This window comes from Monodelphis domestica, chromosome 4, assembly GCF_027887165.1.
Source record: "Monodelphis domestica isolate mMonDom1 chromosome 4, mMonDom1.pri, whole genome shotgun sequence".
NCBI classification, from domain to species: domain Eukaryota; kingdom Metazoa; phylum Chordata; class Mammalia; order Didelphimorphia; family Didelphidae; genus Monodelphis; species Monodelphis domestica.
This window is the reverse complement of record NC_077230.1, coordinates 346,273,328-346,292,378: the sequence shown is the minus strand read 5'-3', so window position 1 is coordinate 346,292,378 and position 19,051 is coordinate 346,273,328. Positions and strand designations below refer to the sequence as shown.

Genomic DNA, 19,051 nt, shown 5'->3' with positions numbered 1-19,051 from the left:
TAGATGTGGGCATAGACAGTATGGAGGTATGGAGGTATCTCACATCTATTATAGTTTTTACTATATCTCTTACTTTGCTTAGAGGGCACTTTCACATGCCAGAATGCCCATCTTCATATTTTTGTTAAGCACAAGGAAGGTGGTCATTATGTTTGTACTTTGCAGAAATCAGACCTGACACTGATTTCAAATAGGTCCATGGATATAGCTCAATGTCATTCATCAGGCATCATTTAAAATTCTCCCTTCAGTTGGTGGGGGTGGGGTGGGGTATGTAAATTGCTGATAGTTAAAATTGGCCGTTGTGGGGAAGTTGGCTGCTGTGAGTGTGTTGGGTTGGTGGTTGGTGTTTAGTTGCTGGAATATAAAAGATGGGCCTGAGCTTTTTTTTGGCTTTAGCCTTGAGAGGACTTTTTGACGTTTGCCTTTAGAGGGCTTTTTGACCTTTTTTGGGTTGGAAGATGGCTGGTCTTCATTTATAGACCTAAGTGGGGTTGGATTAAACACTGATTGGGTTGGTTTTGATTGGACTGGATTGGTTGGAACTTTGTGGTGTGACAGAGGCTGGCACTAAAGAAAAAGTGCCAGGCTGATGAGTGTGTGAAATTGATCACTTCCCAATGGGGGAGAGGCCTCAAGCGTTTGGAATCTGGTGGAGGAGAAGACTCTGGCTGGGAGAGGAGCTGGGCTCTCAGTCTTGAGAAGCTGAAGAGAGAAGGTGGAAAAAGACTTTTTCCTGAGGGTTACTCACTTTTCCCGCTGGTGACTGGAAATCTTTCCCCCCAACGTTTCCCAATTGAAAAGACTATTGAAGAGGAAACCTGGGAAAGACATTTTAAATCTCTGTCCAACTTTACTTCACGTCCTGTTGTCCTAAGTCTGAACTGTGGCCAAAGGGGCCATACCAAGGGTGAGTCAACCTGACTTTTTCTCAGGGGGCTCAGGCTGCCAAGGCCTGAGTTCCCCCCAAACTCAAAGGAGGGAGGAAAAGGGTTTTAGATAGAGACAGGGATCCCCTTTTTCCCCACTTTTCTCTCCCATTCTTTCCCTGATAGTTATTCCTTTGTATTACCTTGATTGAATTGACATTAAAATAGTTAACTTTTCTTTAAGCTGTGTGTGAGCGAACAGATAAAGGGGAGACCCTTTGGTCTCGAGTAGTGGAGGTGGAACGAGAGGGACAAAAACGAATCTGGGAGAGCAGCCTTAGCTAAGGAGGGAAGGCAGAAGGAGGAAAATCTTCAAACCCCCTCTCCTCTCTCTGAGCCAACCTTAAACATCAGCTGTCTCTCCTGAATACCATGTTGAGGTCTCCACTCTTTCCCCCTCTCTATATACTGAAAGACTGAACCCCTCAGTTACAACTTAACCACCCCTATAATACAGTTGGGTGGTTGTTATTAGCAGTAGTTATAGGCAGTTATAGGTAGATAAAGGCAGTTTTAGGTAGTAATTATAGTGTGAAAGAAAATTCTTGGTCCTCTTTGCCTATTCTGAATTTACACTTATAAAAAGGGAACCCTGTATTCTCTTTGCCTAGTTAGAGTTAACACTTTGGTTGGCAATAACTTAAAGTACACCTGCTTGGGCTGGGTGGAAGAGTTCGCAAAACACTTGGAGAGGTCATACCTCAGTCAGCCAGGGGTCTGTGGACTTTTTTTGATGGGTATTCACCTCTCCTGAGGGTGAGATTTGGAGGGTTCACACCCTTAGGTGTGAATCCCACAGACATTGCTCCCTGGGCAGTGCTAGACAATTTGGAAATGGTGATTGGCCCCTGTGAAAAGGGGAGGAGACAAGAAGCCACTATAGAAGGCCCTGAATTTCTGAGGAGAGAAGGAAGTCAACTTCAAGAAGAAGTTGAGCTTCAAGAAGAAGTTGGACTTCAAGAAAGAAATCAGCTTAAGGAAGAAAGTTGGCCTCAGGAGTCAACTTCATCTTGAGTCATTATCTTGACTTACCTCTTGGAGGAAACTTGGATGAGTGAATAGCTGGCTGTTGTAAGGATAATTTAGGGTCAGAGATGCTCTGGAGAGTTTAATTCCAGTTGAAGACCAACAAGTCCTGGCTGAGTCAAGCACCAGAGCTATATTTAGTTAGATAGGCTAAATACCTTCTCTACCTTTGTATTTCTCTACTTTAACTCTTTCTACCTCTTTTGTAAATAAAAGCTATTAAAGTCATTTTTGACTTGGAGCATATATTTCAGTCAAACCATTAAAATTTAACCCTTACAATAGTTACAGGTAGTTATAGGATAACTAGTATAGACATTAGGAAATTTTCTTTCTCTACCTCTTTCCTATATTTCTCTCCTTTGCTATATTCATTTTACTATATTCTTTTACTATCTCTATTTTAATTAAATGAAATTATTAATTGTTAAAAGCTGCTAGAAGTTTTCTTTTCTCTGGCTTAAAGAGATATATTAATTTAAGACTCTACTATATTCTTATTAAAACTTAAATTATGAAAAGCTGCTCTCTTATTTTGTCAAAACTCCTAATTTAACCCTTACATTGTCAAATCTAATAACTTTTTCTCAGTCTTTATCCATATTAATCTTTCTGCAGGATGTGAAAATATTTATCAGCCATGCCTGGATAATCTCTCCTTTCTCTGTTTCTATAACTATTCTCTCTTGGTGCTCCTCCTACCCATATGACCATTCCTTTTCATTTTCCTTTGTCATCTGTGTCCTCAAGTTCAATAATTGTGGGTGTCTCCCAAGGTCATACCTTGGGGTCTTTTTTCTTTGCTTTCTCTGTTCTATAACTTCAAGATCTCATTAGCTCCTCTGGGTTTAGCTATCATCTCCACACAAACGATTCCCAGATCTGTGTGTCTGGCTTTAGTCATTCTCTGGAGCTCTAGGCTGACATCACCTACTGTCTACAGTACATTTTGAACTGAATTGTCCCACAAGCATCAAACATTTAAGATTCAAAACAAAACATTAATTTCCCTCCCGCTAAACCTCTTTTCTTCAGAATTTCCCTAAAGGCACTGCCCTCTTCCTAGTCACCTCAGTGTTATTCTAGACATTTTGCTTTTACTCATCCCATAATATTGGATAGGTTACCAAATCTTATATATCTGGCCTATTTTTTCTATACAACCACCCCCCTAATTGAGACCTTCCTCATTTCTCATGTGGACCATGGAAGTAAGGTTCTAATTGCTCTTTATTTCAAGTCTTTCCCCATTTCCCCTCGACAAAGCTCCAGATAAAGCATGGGCTTGACTTTGTTACTCCTCTACTAAAAATGAGTTCTGTGGCTCTCTATTATTTTTGAGATCAAATATAAAGTCCTTTGTTTGGCTCCCCACAACTTGGCCTCTTTCTTCCTTCCCAGTTTCATTATACTTGATCCCTCTCCATGAACTCTACAGTATAATTCTTGTGTCTGTGCCTACATATTGGCTGTCTCCTGCACTTGGAATGCCCCACATCTTTACCTCAGTCTCTTGGTATCTCTGGCTTTCTGCAGGAGGTCTTTCTTGCTTCCTTCCTATTTGCTATACCTTCCCTCCTAAGGTTATTATCCATTTGCTTTGGAGTGCATCTAGCATGTACTTATTTACATGCTTTTTCATCATTAGAATATAAACTCCTCGATGTCAGGAGCTATTTTGCTTTTCTATGTATCTCCAGAACAGCACAGCAACTGGCAAGTAGCACTTTATAGATGTTTACTGACTGTCTTTCTGTGAGGAATGAGAGAGAAATGATTATGGAATTAAAATGGGATGGAATTAGGCACTATTTACATAATACCTACCATGTTCCAGGCACCATGCTAAGTGTTTTTTATAAATAATTTCTCATTTGATCATCACAACTACCATGGGAGGTGGGTGTTATTATTATTTCTATTTTACAGTTGAGAAAATGGAAGCAGATAGATTAAGTGACCTGCCCAGGACTAAAGAGCTTTTGTCTATGGCTAGATTTGAAGTTAGGTGTTTCTGATTCCAGACTCAGCACTTTATCCACTAGGTGCCTTGGGGAACTGATCCGAGATGATCATATTACCAAGGAAGAGCATCACTGATGGAAACTTGTCAAGATGAGACTTTTGTTGGAGATTGTAGCTCTGAAGCATTTTTTTTCCTCTATTCTTTAAGTATGACTTTTGAAGAAGGAAGTATCATAATAAAAAGTAGTTTGCAACAGTGCTTGTGACTGCTCATTGTATGATGGCCTGACTGGAGTAAAACAATGGACAATATGAAAATATGGCCTGAAACTTACTTCTCTACTACCTGTAGGTCAACTAGGTTATCTTCTTGTTTCAGAGAAGTGTTATGGCAAGATGTTTGTACCTCAAAGATATCCCTGGTCTCTCAGAGAAATCTCAAACTTTAATACATTTAAAGACCTGTGATTTCACTGGTATAGGCACTCCCTTTACTTGAATAATTCTTATATTAATATAATTACAATACATTAGTAGATGGTCTCTGTGAATTGTAGCGGTTAAAACCATCACCACTTATGGCTACCTCTCTGATGATGAGACTCTTCAAACAAGGTAGGCTGGTTCTCCTATGATAGACATATAGCCCATTACCAGGCCTGTACTTGGAGGCTTTCCAACTTGGCAGGACCTGCTGGGCATTGTGCTTCCTTACATAGTTCTGAGAACCCACACTTCTATGCTATGAGGAGGTATTAAGGAGTATGTTAATAGAACCAAAAGATTAGAGTGATGATGTCACAGGGCTGGTGAAAGTCTATATAGGCAATTTCTAGGTTTTCCCCCAGACTAGTTTATGAAAAGAAGGAAAGATTTTTCACGAAATAAAATAATTTTTTAGTATACATCACATGTCAGAGGCTATTTTAGAAGGATTTCCTGTTTTAGATGAAGATCTCTTCCATTTCTAAGATTCTATGGTTCAATTATATGCTTAGCAATAGATGATGTTTCTTGGACATAACCAGCATTACTGGGTGTTGGCTGTAAAACAAATGCCTTATACCTGGTTTCTTGCTGAAAGTCCCAGATAGGCGAGTCTGTCTTCTCAATCACAGGAGTGTATATTGGGGATCTCACATCTGCAGCAACAAATGACACACAGCAGCTGGGTACTGTGACATTTCGTTCAGTCAAGGGGCTTCCTGAAATAGAAGAGGTATGGTTAACAGAACAACAATTTCCATTATACTGACTCACACTTTAAGAACTCTGGTATAGTGACTAGAGAGCTGGCTATAGAGTCAGGATAACCTAAGTATATAATTTCTGTCTCTGACATATACTTGCAGTGTGACCTTAGGCAAATCATTTAAACCTCTCAGTGCCTCAGGCAATTCTCTAAGACCAGAAATTGAAGAAGAGTTACCAATCTATACTGACAGAGGGAGTGAGGAAATTCCCTATAATAATAAAATCATGGAATTCCTCCAGTTCATTATTCCTTTGAGCATAATAGTATTCCATCACAAACAGATACCACATTTTATTTAGCCATTTTGCAATTGAAGAGCAGCCCCATATTTTTCAAATTTTTGCTACCACAAAGAGTGCAGTTATAAATAGTTTTGTACAAGTCTTTTTCCTTATGACCTCTTTGGGGTATAAACACAGCAGTAGTATAGCTGGATCAAAGGACAGGCAGTCTTTTAGTGCTATATAAATGGGGATTTTGAGCCTTTGAACTTCATCCCTCAGAAGTCCCTTAGTATTTCCCAAAATTCCCTTTTCCTGTGTCCCCACATTTTGTGTGATTGTATTTAAGTGACTGTAACTCAGCTCTCTCTTCCTCTCTTGGACTCACGACCAGGCTGAAGTCAGGCAGTTCTTTTTGTTTTAGTTCTTACCAATAAAACTTTATAAAATATAATATTTAGTTATTGAATATTAATTTTAAAACTCACAGTTCCCTTTGGGCATAGTTCCAAATTGCCACCCAGAATGATTGGATCAATTACCAATTCCACCAGCAATATATTAATGTCCCAATTTTGCCTCATCCCCTCCAATCGCTGCTACTTTTAGAATCAAATATAATCTTTTCACTTTTTTTTATTTAAAGCTTTTCACAACTTGGCCTACTTTTCCAGAGTTCTTACATGTTATTCTCCTTCAAATTCTATATAATTCAGCTGTACTAGTCCACTTGCTATTCCTTACATCTGACAATCCATTTTTGTCTCCTTTCTGCATTGGCTGTTCCTCAGATCTGAAGTGGAGGAGCTTACCTATAGCCACTTCTCAGAATCAATAGTTTCATTCAAGAACTAACTCAAATGTTACCTCCATGAAGCCTTTCTCAGACCTACTAGCTGCCTCCAAGGTTACCTTGTATCTGCATGTTGTCTCTCCCATCAGAGCACAAGATCCTTGAAGCTACAGATTATTCCAATTATTTCATTGTATCTCCAGTGCTTGGTACACAGTAGGTTAATAAGTTATTTCACCGATAAGTGCATTATTATCTACCCTTTTAAAGCCCAATCCGAATGCCATTCTCTTCAGGAAATTTATTGTTTTGTACCTCTGTAATACACTGGCTATCTGTGTTTGTGTTGCATTTTCCTACTAAACCAAAGACTATTATTTTATTACATTTAGCATATACCTTTTATATGTAATGAGCTGTGCTAGGTTCAGGAGATACAAGGACAAAAATAAAATGGTACTGGCCTCTTTGTGGGCAAGACCTTTAATCTAAACTTTGCATTTCCTCCCAGTACCTATGATAGTTCTTTATATACAAGGTGTGCTTCATAAATGCTTGCTAAGTAAATGAATAAATACAGGCAAGTATAGCCTTTCATGGTTGAAGGAATTCTTAAACAGTCTCTTGCAGGCTTTACCTACAATAGCAATAGGTATTTAACTGCTGTTCTTTTCCTATCTCTTTTAATGGACCACCTGGAACTTGACTTGGCTAAGAACACTCTTTCTGACATACAAAACCTTCCAGGGTTGGCAAAATTTGCTGAAGTCCTTGAAGTCAAATATCTATTATGGCTTGGGGGAAAACATTTTTTTAAACCTAGCTCTGAGCTGAAGCTAAAAAACAACTACTTCCCAGTCCCTATTGCCAAAAGTGTGGGAGGAATCATAAGAGGAGATGATAAAGAAGCCAATGGATACTCATCTGTCTGAACTGTGGTGCTTTCCCTGGGTGGTAACAATAAAACAAGGCACTGCCTGCAGGGTTCATATCACTGGGCAAGGTGATGATCTGAAAAGCACTTGGCAATGGTCCAGGAATAGAGAAGAATACAAATACGTCAATGCTCCAAGATTTCATCTATGTGGAATCTCTAGCTGATAGACCATGGCCCTATTTATATCTATATATCTATGTCTGAATAAATGAATTTCTATGGCTCAGAACAACTTCCTATTATTACTAGACACAGCAATGATGATGATCTCAGTCTATTCCTGCTGATGCTATTTGGCTATGATTCATGGAACCCATAATCTCAAAAATATAACCTTGTAGGTGATCCAAAGTGCAATGCAAGATGGGTATAATGAAGATATTAGTGTGTTTTCGACAATAGACTGGTGAGAAGTGGCATAAAATACACTCTACCAAGAACCAGATGACTGCAAAAAAGAGGATTGATTATGAGGAATAACATATGGATAATTTTTGTAAGCACTGGTATATAGACCTAGTCTCTCGGTAACTGAGGATGACGATTGTCTTTGTGCCCTTTCATCTATGATGTAGATGAGTGTGTACAAAGACACTTGTGCGTGAAGGAGATTTAAGTGGAAAAGCCGATGCACAGAGACAGTCCTACTCTCTCAGCGTTGGAAGCCTGGGTCCAGTGGCACGAAAAATCGTTACACCTGGAGACTTCCTCAGCTGCATTGGATGGCCGTGTTGTCCTTTGTGCTCCAACACGCCCTGAGCACTCCACAGTGCTTTGCTGCATCTCTTTCTCAGACGTTGAACCTTCTTGTTGATTTCTTCCATCTGTTCAGCCGAAGCAGTCTTCACATGCTGGGTGAGCAAAGCCCTGGTTCACCAGGGGTCCACGACGACCCGATGGCTACCCTCACAAGGTTTGGCCGGCCTGTTGAAGCCGTTGCCCGGGGTGTGGCCGCTGCTGCATGCTAGCAGCTCCTGGGAGCCACAAGTGAGAGCTGGGTGTCAGGTGGGGGTCAGAGGTTAGAGAGCTTCCCTAGGAGGGCACGACAAGCCCTCCATACCAGAGATACTACCCCTCCCTGAGCACCCCATACACCTCAAGCACTGGTATCTGTGAAACATTAAAAGAATCAGGAGAGGGCATCTGGCACATGGTGGAGGTCTTCTATGAAGGATTTATGAAAAGGCATGAATGAACAAGAATCACATAGGTTAAGGTGTGAATAAATTGTGATCTGTACTGGTTCTTCCCTTCACAACAGACTCTTACAGTGCTTCTTTCTAAGCTTAGAGGTCTGGACCTTGAAAATTATATTTTGTATCAGGAAAGAAGTCCATTGCAAAACATATATATATTTTTTTGTTATTGTGATTACACTGAAAAAAAACTGCAACATAAAAAAGGAGAAAACTCTTTACTTTCTGAATACTGCATCAAAATATGGGATTATAGTATTTAGAGAAATTAGGGTAATCATTTATTTTATGGAGACTCTTCACTTTGTAAAAAGGATCTTTTTCAGGGTAAATTTCTTGAGTGCACTGATCACATACCAGTACTTCAAAAGTTAATTGGTTTTATTGTGTAGGGCCTTATCACCATTAATGCAAGATTTAATATCTTCCACTAAAGTCCTAGCAGATAAATTGCTATGTATATTGAAAATTTATCAAAGGATGGTTAACTCTTTAGTAAAATGAATCTGCAATTAGTTAGTCTGGTTCTCTAACGAAAGTCACTCAGGGTGTAATCCTAGGCTCATATCTTAAGCCTTTCTAGGTTGATGCCACCTGCCAGATGGCAGGGCCCCAGGACCTTGAGTCACCTTGAAGTAAAGACAAGGCACCTGAGAATTTTGTGTAGGATAACATAAATGTCAATTCATGTTTCTAAACATAACACTTTATAGACATCATATAATCCTTGCAGCAGGCTGAGAATGTAATCTTGATGAATGGAACTAATCATATCACTTCTTTGCTTAGTGATTTTCCATCTCTTACTGAGTCAAGCCCTTTGCTTAATATTTGCATACCAGTGCAATTTGATTTTATCTTGTATTGTATTATTATCTCCTCCTACAATTCCCCATATTTAATCTAAACTAAACTTGAAAACAACTTTCATTTACTTACTATATTTTTTCCAACCCTCAAGCTTTTCTTTGTATTTTCCCCTATAACTTTTTCCCCTTCCTTTTCCCGAGGCAACCTCTACTCATCCTTCAAGAGTTGTTTTGAATGTACTGATGGCTCCAGTTGCAGTACTCTTATCATTTAATTTCATAGCACCTTTGTATATGCTGTATTATATAGCACTTATTTGCTCTTATTTGTTGTTCAGATATTTTCAGTTGTAGCCAACTCTTGATGACCCCATTTGGGTTTGTTTTTTTTGACAAAGATACAAGAGTGGTTTGCCATTTCCTTCTGTAGCTCATTTTACAGATGAAGAAACGGAGGCAAACAAGGTTAATTGTCTTGTCCAGAGTCATACAGCTGTCTGAGGCCAGATTTGAACCCATGGAGATGAATCTTCTTGATCCCAAGCACAGCAGCACTCTATCTTCTGTGCCACCTAGAATAATATATTTATCTGTGTACCTGTCATATAAGCCAATTGCATCAAGTAGTTGCTTATATTTTAAGAAATGAGTAAATATCACAAATATCATAGATTAAATAGGGAAAAATAGTCTTGGAGGCAGATCTTTGATCTTTAAATATCTGAAGGGTTGTCATGAGGAAGAGAAAGTGAACTTGATTATTTCAAATAAGCATTAGGATGAATTTCTAACACTTAAAGCTGATCAATACTGGAATGACCTATGTGTGTGGGTAAGGGGTTCTCTATTACTGAATAAAGTGTTCAAACAGAGATTGGACAGTCACCTGCCAAAGACATAGAAAGGGATTCCTGACTTGGGAAGCTGGATCATATTATCTTTCTTATAATTTCTAAGACTATAAAGTTGCTGATGATGTTGATACGTACATCAATATGTACATCAAAGACCTCATAGCTACAAAGATTTGAGTTTTGCCTCTGACATAAACTGGTTGTGTGACTTTGGGCTCTAGACAACTTTCCAAGATTACAAGTTGCCGAAAAGGTGTTGACCTACAGTAGTTTCTCTCCAATAACTCCCTACCTATGAAATCCCAGGTCCCTTTCAGTATGTTTTGATTCATTAATTATCTCTACATACATATGTACATAATCTTTTTTATCACTGCTTGATTGCTTCATGTCCCTGTTAGGATGAAAATACTTCTGAGGACTAGTGCTGGAGTTAATCTATTTTTTGTAGACCTCTGATCTCTATGCTGTCTTTGGTATTAACACTGTGGTGATATTTCTTTAGGTCATGGAGGGCTTACTTGCATATTCTCATCTAATTGGCAGGTTGTGTTTAAATTTAAAATAATAGTGAGAGGCTATAGATACCATGAACATCTTTTGACATTGCAACAATTCTAGGATGTAACAATATGGAAAGTCTAGAGTCTATGGTTAACAACAGAGGCAGCTCAGTGGATAGAGAGCCAGGCCTGGACTTGGAGGGATCTGGGTTCAATCTGGTCTAGGACGCATTCTACCTGTGTGATTTTGGGCAAGTCACTTAATCCCAATTGTCTGGCTCTTACCATTCCTTCTGCCTTGGAACTAATACTTAGTGTTGATTCTAAGATAGAAGATAAAGGTTAAAAAAAATCATCAAATGACTGAAATGATTCCTGAGGAGTGCAAGTCAAAATAAGACACAGGAGCTCAAAAACCTAGTATAAATTTAAGCTGCAATAACACTAGCAATTTTCAGAATGAAGGAGGTAGCAAATCTTGCAGCTGACTGGCCCATTCAGATTACATCTGGAATAATATGCTTAAGGAGGAAATTAATACAAAGGATACATCAAAATAAGGGCAATTGAGATGGTAAGAAGGGAAAGGGAAAATAGTATTTATTAAGTGCTATAAGGATGATATTAGGGGGCAGCTGGGTAGCTCAGTGGATTGAGAGCCAAGCCTAGAGATAGGAGGTCCTAGGTTCAAATCTGGCCTCAGATACTTCCCAGCTGTGTGACCCTGGGCAAGTCACTTGACCCCCATTGCCTAGCCCTTACCACTCTTCTGCCTTGGAGCCAATATACAGTATTGACTTCAAGTCCGAAGGTAAGGGTTTAAAAAAAAAAAAAGGGGGTGTATGGGGTGCTCAGGGAGGAGTAGTATCTCTGGTATGGAGGGCTTGTTGTGCCCTCCTAGGGCAGCTCTCTAACCTCTGACCCCCACCTGACACCCAGCTCTCATTTGTGGCTCCCAGGAGCTGCTAGCATGTGGCAGCGGCCACACCCCGGGCAACGGCTTCGACAGGCCAGCCAAACCTTGTGAGGGTAGCCATCGGGTCGTAGACCCCTGGTGAACTAGGGCTTTGCTCACCCAGCATGTGAAGCCTGCTTCGGCCGAACAGACGGAAGAAACCAATAAGAAGGTTTAGCAGCTGAGAGGGCGACGCAGTAAAGCACTGTGGAGTGCTTAGGGCGTGTTGGAACCCAAAAGACAACACGGCCATCCAATGCAGCTGAGGAAGTCTCCAGGTGTAACGATTTTTCGTGCCACTGGACCCAGGCTTCCAACGCCGAGAGAGTGGGACTGTCTCTGTGCATCGACTTTTCCACTTAAATCTCCTTCACGCACAAGTGTCTTTGTACACACTCATCTACATCTGTAAACCTCAAATTTCCTTAGACTTATAATTGTTGAAAATTTCACCATTGGGATATTTCATACTTGGAAAATTTCTTACTGATAGTCTATTGGAATGGGAACTCCATTGGCATGGGAGGTTCCTTCTCTTCCCTTCTTAAGATTACTTTAGGACAGAAACCCTTTGCTGAACAATGGAAAGGACTTTGACCTATGCTTGAGCATAGAACAGGAATTTCTTTGAGTCTTGATTGATTTTAGAATTGATACAATGGAGATACTCCACCCTATTCAGTCCTAATAGGATTGAGTAAGGGCTGCAGCCTAGATCAAAATTTAATTATTCCAATCTCTACCATACTCAAGTTAACGGGATTTAGAAAGGGCTGGAACAAAGGAGTAAAGATTTAATCATTTGAAAAATATGACCTTCAACAGACATGTGCAAAAGCCAGAAACCTCTGGGCGGTCCTGGGTTAAGCGAGAGCCTCCATTGACAGGGAAATTGATGAAGAGTGATTGGTAGATGTGAGGACTGAGGGGAGGCAACTTGGATGGTGTCCTTAAAGATAGGAGGGTCTGGAGACTTGGGGGAGAGGGTTGAGTTTTTGGTCGGTGGTTCCTGGGCTCTGAGGAAGCTTGCTCTGAAGGAAGCTGAAAGTGGGGGCCTCTGAGACTGTTTCTCCATTTTGGACACGTGAGTGAAAGGGACTGATCTCTTTTCTTTGCCCCAGCTATCTAAGGGCTTGGGCCTTTTGGCCCAGCCTAAACAGAGGGGGTATTTAAGCCCTATTCCCTTCTCTCCCCTTTCTCTCTCTCTATATATCTCTAATTCCTTTCTTGCTCCTATTGTAATTAAACTCCAAAAAGGCTGACGGCTGACTTGAGTTTTTCATTTAGGAATTACATAGCTGATTCCTTGGCGACCTTAAATTAATATATATCAGTCTTTTAAAGTGATTCCCTCGTAACATTGTGGCTGACCACACGGGAGTCTAAAGAATCCTCTCAATAAAACTTTTTCCTTGCCTTTTTACTATACTGTTTCACCACTTAGTCCTTTTTTTAAAAAAAAAAAAAACTTGGCTTAAAGACACAGCTGCTAGAACACGTGAGTATAAAAAACCTTTTCTCTTTTCTCCTTAAGTTAAATTGGAATCAGCAGTTTTTTCTTTTTCTTCCCTTTAATCTTAAGGGACAGCTGGGTAGCTCAGCGGATTGAGAGCCAGCCCTAGAGGCAGAAGGTCCTGGGTTCAAATCGGACCTCAGATACTTCCCAGCTGTGTGACTCTGATAGACAGAAAACAGCTGTTTTTAAATCTCAGCAACAGGACTCTAAAGTCCTGGCTGGAAGAACTGTTTCTAAATATCCTTTCCCTTAAGGAACAACTTCCTGGATTAGGAAAAAAAAAAACCCTGTGGAAAGTTTGTTGCTTTGCCCTGCTCCCCACGTGTTTTGTGAAATTACAAAATATACATATAAAAATGAGTACTACATTCTTTGACAATTATATGGCAGCTGAAGAAGTAGGGGCATTGAGGAATGAAGGATACCTCCAAATTTTTATATTAATAGGTACTGTCATTTTTGTACTCCTCAATACTATATTTAGAGATGAAAAAATAAAAAATATTGAGGATAAAATAAAACAAAATGAGGATAAAATAAAACAAAATGAGGATAAAATAAAACAAAATGAGGATAAAATAGAAAATATTGAGGATAAAATAGAAAATGTTGAGGATAAAATAGAAAAAAATGAGGATAAAATAGAAAATATTGAGGATAAAATAGAAAATATTGAGGATAAAATAGAAAAAATTGAGGATACAATAGAAAAAATTGAGGATACAATAGAAAAAATTGAGGATAAAATAGGAAATATTGAGAATAAAATAGAAAAACTTGAGGATAAAATAGGAAATATTGAGAATAAAATAGGAAATATTGAGGATAAAATGGGAGATATGGAAGATAAAATAGGAAAAATTGAGGATAAAATGCAAGCCCAATTAGAAGATCTAAAATGTTTCTTACAGGATCAATGGGCAAACACCCACTCTACCAGAAACAGACCTGTTTCTGAACCTTTGAATGAGGAAATTTCCTTCCCTGAAATAGAGATGGAAAACACCTTCCCTATAGCCCAGTTAACAGACTGCTTCTCTCGTGCAGTGCAAATCTTGTCTGAATTTAATCCCCAAAACCCTTCCCCTGCAATCCCAGCTTCTCATGTTCCTTCTCCTACAGAAAACCAAATTCCAATGCAAGGGAGATCTTGTCCTCCTAGAGAAACCTGTCCTTGTCAAACTGACCCACAGGTGCAAAATTCAACTAGAGGCCTGTTTCCTCTAAGAGAAGTACCTGAAATAGGACGAAATGGGGATGTGGTGACTTTAAGACATAGGATACCGTTTACTCCCCAAGAAATAAATGAATTTACACGAAATATCCCCACATATGAACAAGATCCTTTTCTAGTAACAAAAAAGATGGGAGACATATTTTTTCAATATAATCCGTCTTACAAGGACGTTGAGAGCTTACTACAGGCTTTTTTAAGTGAACGTGAAAAAAATAAAATAATTGCTCATGTCAACAAAACCCGGGGGCGTAATGCAGCACATTGGCCATCTCAGGATCCCGAATGGGACTATAATAATCCTGAGGACTATCTACAACTATACCGTTGTAGAGAGGCCATCCTCACAGCCATGAAGGAATGTGCGGACAGTACAGATAAGTGGATGGAACTGGAAAAAATTAAGCAAAAGGAAAACGAAACACCCTCCAGATTTATGGACAGAATTATCGAGTTTGGGGACAGATACTTAGATTGGGACTTAAATAAAGAGAATAGTTTAAGACAAGTTAGAAGAATCTTTGTAAATAATTCATGCAAAGTAATTAAAAATTATTTTAAAACACAATGCCCAAGATGGTCAGATATGGACCTTGAAGAATTGCGAAAAACAGCTATATATGTTTTTAAGGGAAACGAAGAAAAGGAGAAAGAGAATAATGATGACATGGAGGAAATGAAGAAAAAAATGAGATGTGTAATAGATAGGATAACTAAATTAGAAAGTGGGCATGATAATGAACCAACGACAATTGCCCCTCTCCAGAAATCCAATTATCAATCCATTACTTGCCACTTCTGTGAGAAGAAGGGCCACAAAATGATGGAATGTAGAACCTTTCTTAAGATGTTTGGAAGGAATACACAGTTTAATAATGGTTTTAGAAATAATAACTATAGAAATTATGATAATGGTTATAGAAACCAGAATTCTAGAAATTATAATAATGACTATGGAAATAACTATAATGAATATAGAAATAAGAACTTTAGAAACCAGAATTATAGAAATAGGAATTGGGAAATTAATGACAATGCTCAAATTGAAGAAAATTTTAATGATAATACTCAACAATATATGAGAAATGGCGCTCGTCCAAAAATTACTCGAGGTGCTAATGATCCTCAGAGAGGTGCCCTTCAGGAGGGTGCCCAGGGAACTTCCCAGTATAATAAAGATGATTCTTAGATTGTATTGATTTTGTTGATATTAATTAACCTTTTTCAGTTTTTTTTTCTCCTCTCCAAATAGTAGGAAAGATGAATAAAGAACTTAAGACTATGATTGGCAAATTATGCACTGAGACCCATTTAAAATGGCCTGAAATTCTCCCTCTGGCCCTATTTTATCTTAGAAGCAGGCCTAGAGGAGACTTACATATTTCACCATTTGAGATGCTTTTTGGACATCCGCCTATACAGGCTAAGCCTTTCTCCCCGGCTTATACATCGCTATTAGGGGGAGATATTACTATTGCTTCCTATATACAGGAGTTACAGCACAAACTACGTGAACTTCATGAATCCGGAGCTGCAGTACAAGCTGGACCATTAGACTTTTCTCTGCATGACCTGAACCCAGGAGATAAAGTTTATATCAAGAATTTCAAGCGAACTGGAGCAACTGAACCTTCCTGGGAAGGACCATTCCAAATATTATTAACTACTCCAACATCTATAAAGATTGGAGAAAGAGACTCTTGGATTCACTGCTCACATGTGAAGAAAGCATCTTCTGCTGAGACTGATTAACTCTATCTTATCATATGAATTGTGACTCTATCTTATCATAAGAATTGGAGATAATAATCCATAGACAAATGGATGCTGGTTTTTTTTCTTTCAAGAATATATTGAATTACTGATTTTTTTTCTTATTTTTTCTTATTTCTTTTCTTTTATTTTTTATCAGAATATTTGATTTTTTTTCTCATTTTTTGTACTGAAGGTACACATAATTAATATTAATATTTTTTTCCCTGCAGTAATACAAGTTAATATATATACTCTTGCTATAATATCAATATATGCCTAAAAGCTTTAAACTATGGGAACCTGCCATTTATTGATAAAATATTATAGGACTGTGATTAATGTTTGTGTCTGATTCCAGGAAAAGGGATAAAAACAAGGAGCACAGACTAAACCTGAATAGTGCCAATAGAGCACACATGAAATATTAAAGTGAGACTCAAGGTTGTGACGCTTAACTTATGTTTAAGTCGTAGGACTTCCTTGTATCTACACTCCTTTTGAAGTACTCAAACAAGTACAAAGCTTGACTATCATGCTGGCTCCCTATATCTCTGAAGAAAAAAAATCAGACAAGGGAATGACATTTCCCCATCAAAATAGAATTCTAATTCTTTTCTTCTTATATTATGGCAACTTCCTGTAGTCTTGGCTACAAATGGCTAAGTGAAATATTACTGCATTCTGTCCTACATACTTGTGGGATAGAAATTACTTTAAACTGGACCTATACAAGGTCTATTTTGAATTTTTCTTATGTTTTTGATTATTTTTCTATTCTTTTGATAATTGACACATACACCCCCATAACTGAACATTGCATTCTGAGCTAAACTTGATAATTTTTTTTTAAATACTTACTTCAGGGGGGATTGTATTTTAATTTAAAATCTAAGAATTTTTGAATTTTTTTGTTTGAGATTTTATTTTTATAAAAATCCAAGACTTTTGTTTAAGATTTTACTGTTATAAAAAATTTTCAAAGATTTTGATTTTGTTCAAGAAAAGATCTTCAAGAAAGAAGCTTGAAACTTTTATATCCAGAGAATGAACTGTTGCAGAAAGATGCCAAAAACCTACACTTCATCAAGAAGATTAAGAATGAACTTTCGATGTGATTGATTGGACTGAACTTTTGATTGAACATTTATTGTAACATTTATGCCAAAAGGGACTGCCCCTAATTTGGCTTTCTGTCAATGCGCCTAGCAAACATTGGTTTTGCTTTCTTTTCTTTTCTATTTCCTCTCTCACTATTCTAATTTCTCCTAGAAAATTGAATATTGTATATATCTTTAGTTAGAAGTGAATTTAGAACTACAAAATGATTATGTTAAATGATCAATGGGGAGACTAGTCTCCCAATGATCATCAGGGGGGATTGTAAACCTCAAATTTCCTTAGACTTATAATTGTTGAAAATTTCACCATTGGGATATTTCATACTTGGAAAATTTCTTACTGATAGTCTATTGGAATGGGAACTCCATTGGCATGGGAGGTTCCTTCTCTTCCCTTCTTAAGATTACTTTAGGACAGAAACCCTTTGCTGAACAATGGAAAGGACTTTGACCTATGCTTGAGCATAGAACAGGAATTTCTTTGAGTCTTGATTGATTTTAGAATTGATACAATGGAGATACTCCACCCTATTCAGTCCTAATAGGATTGAGTAAGGGCTGCAGCCTAGATCAAAATTTAATTATTCCAATCTCTACCATACTCAAGTTAACGGGATTTAGAAAGGGCTGGAACAAAGGAGTAAAGATTTAATCATTTGAAAAATATGACCTTCAACAGACATGTGCAAAAGCCAGAAACCTCTGGGCGGTCCTGGGTTAAGCGAGAGCCTCCATTGACAGGGAAATTGATGAAGAGTGATTGGTAGATGTGAGGACTGAGGGGAGGCAACTTGGATGGTGTCCTTAAAGATAGGAGGGTCTGGAGACTTGGGGGAGAGGGTTGAGTTTTTGGTCGGTGGTTCCTGGGCTCTGAGGAAGCTTGCTCTGAAGGAAGCTGAAAGTGGGGGCCTCTGAGACTGTTTCTCCATTTTGGACACGTGAGTGAAAGGGACTGATCTCTTTTCTTTGCCCCAGCTATCTAAGGGCTTGGGCCTTTTGGCCCAGCCTAAACAGAGGGGGTATTTAAGCCCTATTCCCTTCTCTCCCCTTTCTCTCTCTCTATATATCTCTAATTCCTTTCTTGCTCCTATTGTAATTAAACTCCAAAAAGGCTGACGGCTGACTTGAGTTTTTCATTTAGGAATTACATAGCTGATTCCTTGGCGACCTTAAATTAATATATATCAGTCTTTTAAAGTGATTCCCTTGTAACACATCATAGATGAAAGCGCACAAAGACCATCGTCATCCTCGGTTACCGAGACACTAGGTCTATAGAAATTAAGTCTTGTTACATTAGTTTAGAGATAAGAAGTGAAGAAGGTGGATTGAGGAAGAATTGAAGTTAGAACAGATCTGATACTGTGTCAGTTTCAAATGTTGACAGTGTCTATGTGTGGTGTAACTTTTTCTGTGGCAGCTAGTCTCTGGGAGTGGCAGTGACTCTCTTGGAGTGCTGGGAGCAAGTGATGTCTTCTTTTCTCTCTCTCCTCACTGTCTGAGGTAGAAGGAAAGGAGGGAAAAAAACCTGAAGGAACTAAGTGATTTCCTTTTCCAACTTGGGAAATACTAGTGACTGTCTATTGCTGTTTTATAGATTGTTTTATCTCTGAGAAGACCAAAGGAAGACCTGGTCTTTGGTTTGGACTCTGAATCTGCTAAGGCTCAGAGTCCCAACTTGGTTCTTGCTGAGGCTCAGCCAGCTGGCCTTTGCTATTTTTATAACTTGTAGACAAAGTTAAGAACGATATACTTCTTATAAGGATAATAGTGTTAGTTTATTGTAGAATAGGGAAAATTTGGGTTGGTCAGATCAGGAAAATAAGTGTACCCTGAGAAGTGGTTCCTTGTGGAACCAGGGACTTTTATTTTGGGTAGAGTTAGAATCCCTTAGAGTTAGAAATCCTTTTATATCCTTATTTCTCAATAAATAGTTTATTTATTTATTTTAAACCCTTACCTTCCGTCTTGGAATCAATACTGTG

At 38.5% G+C, this 19,051-nt stretch overlaps 1 protein-coding gene across 6 annotated transcripts in view; it reads right to left on the bottom strand.

The window, feature by feature from the left end:
• C2CD3 (C2 domain containing 3 centriole elongation regulator) overlaps nt 1-19,051 on the bottom strand; it is a 176,429-nt gene that overhangs the window by 50,693 nt on the left and 106,685 nt on the right. For all 6 annotated transcript variants that reach the window (XM_007490990.3, XM_007490993.3, XM_056794986.1 and 3 more), the window contains one exon: nt 4,987-5,125. In XM_007490990.3, coding sequence (XP_007491052.2) covers nt 4,987-5,125 — 139 coding nt within the window. The remainder of the gene's footprint in view (nt 1-4,986; nt 5,126-19,051) is intronic.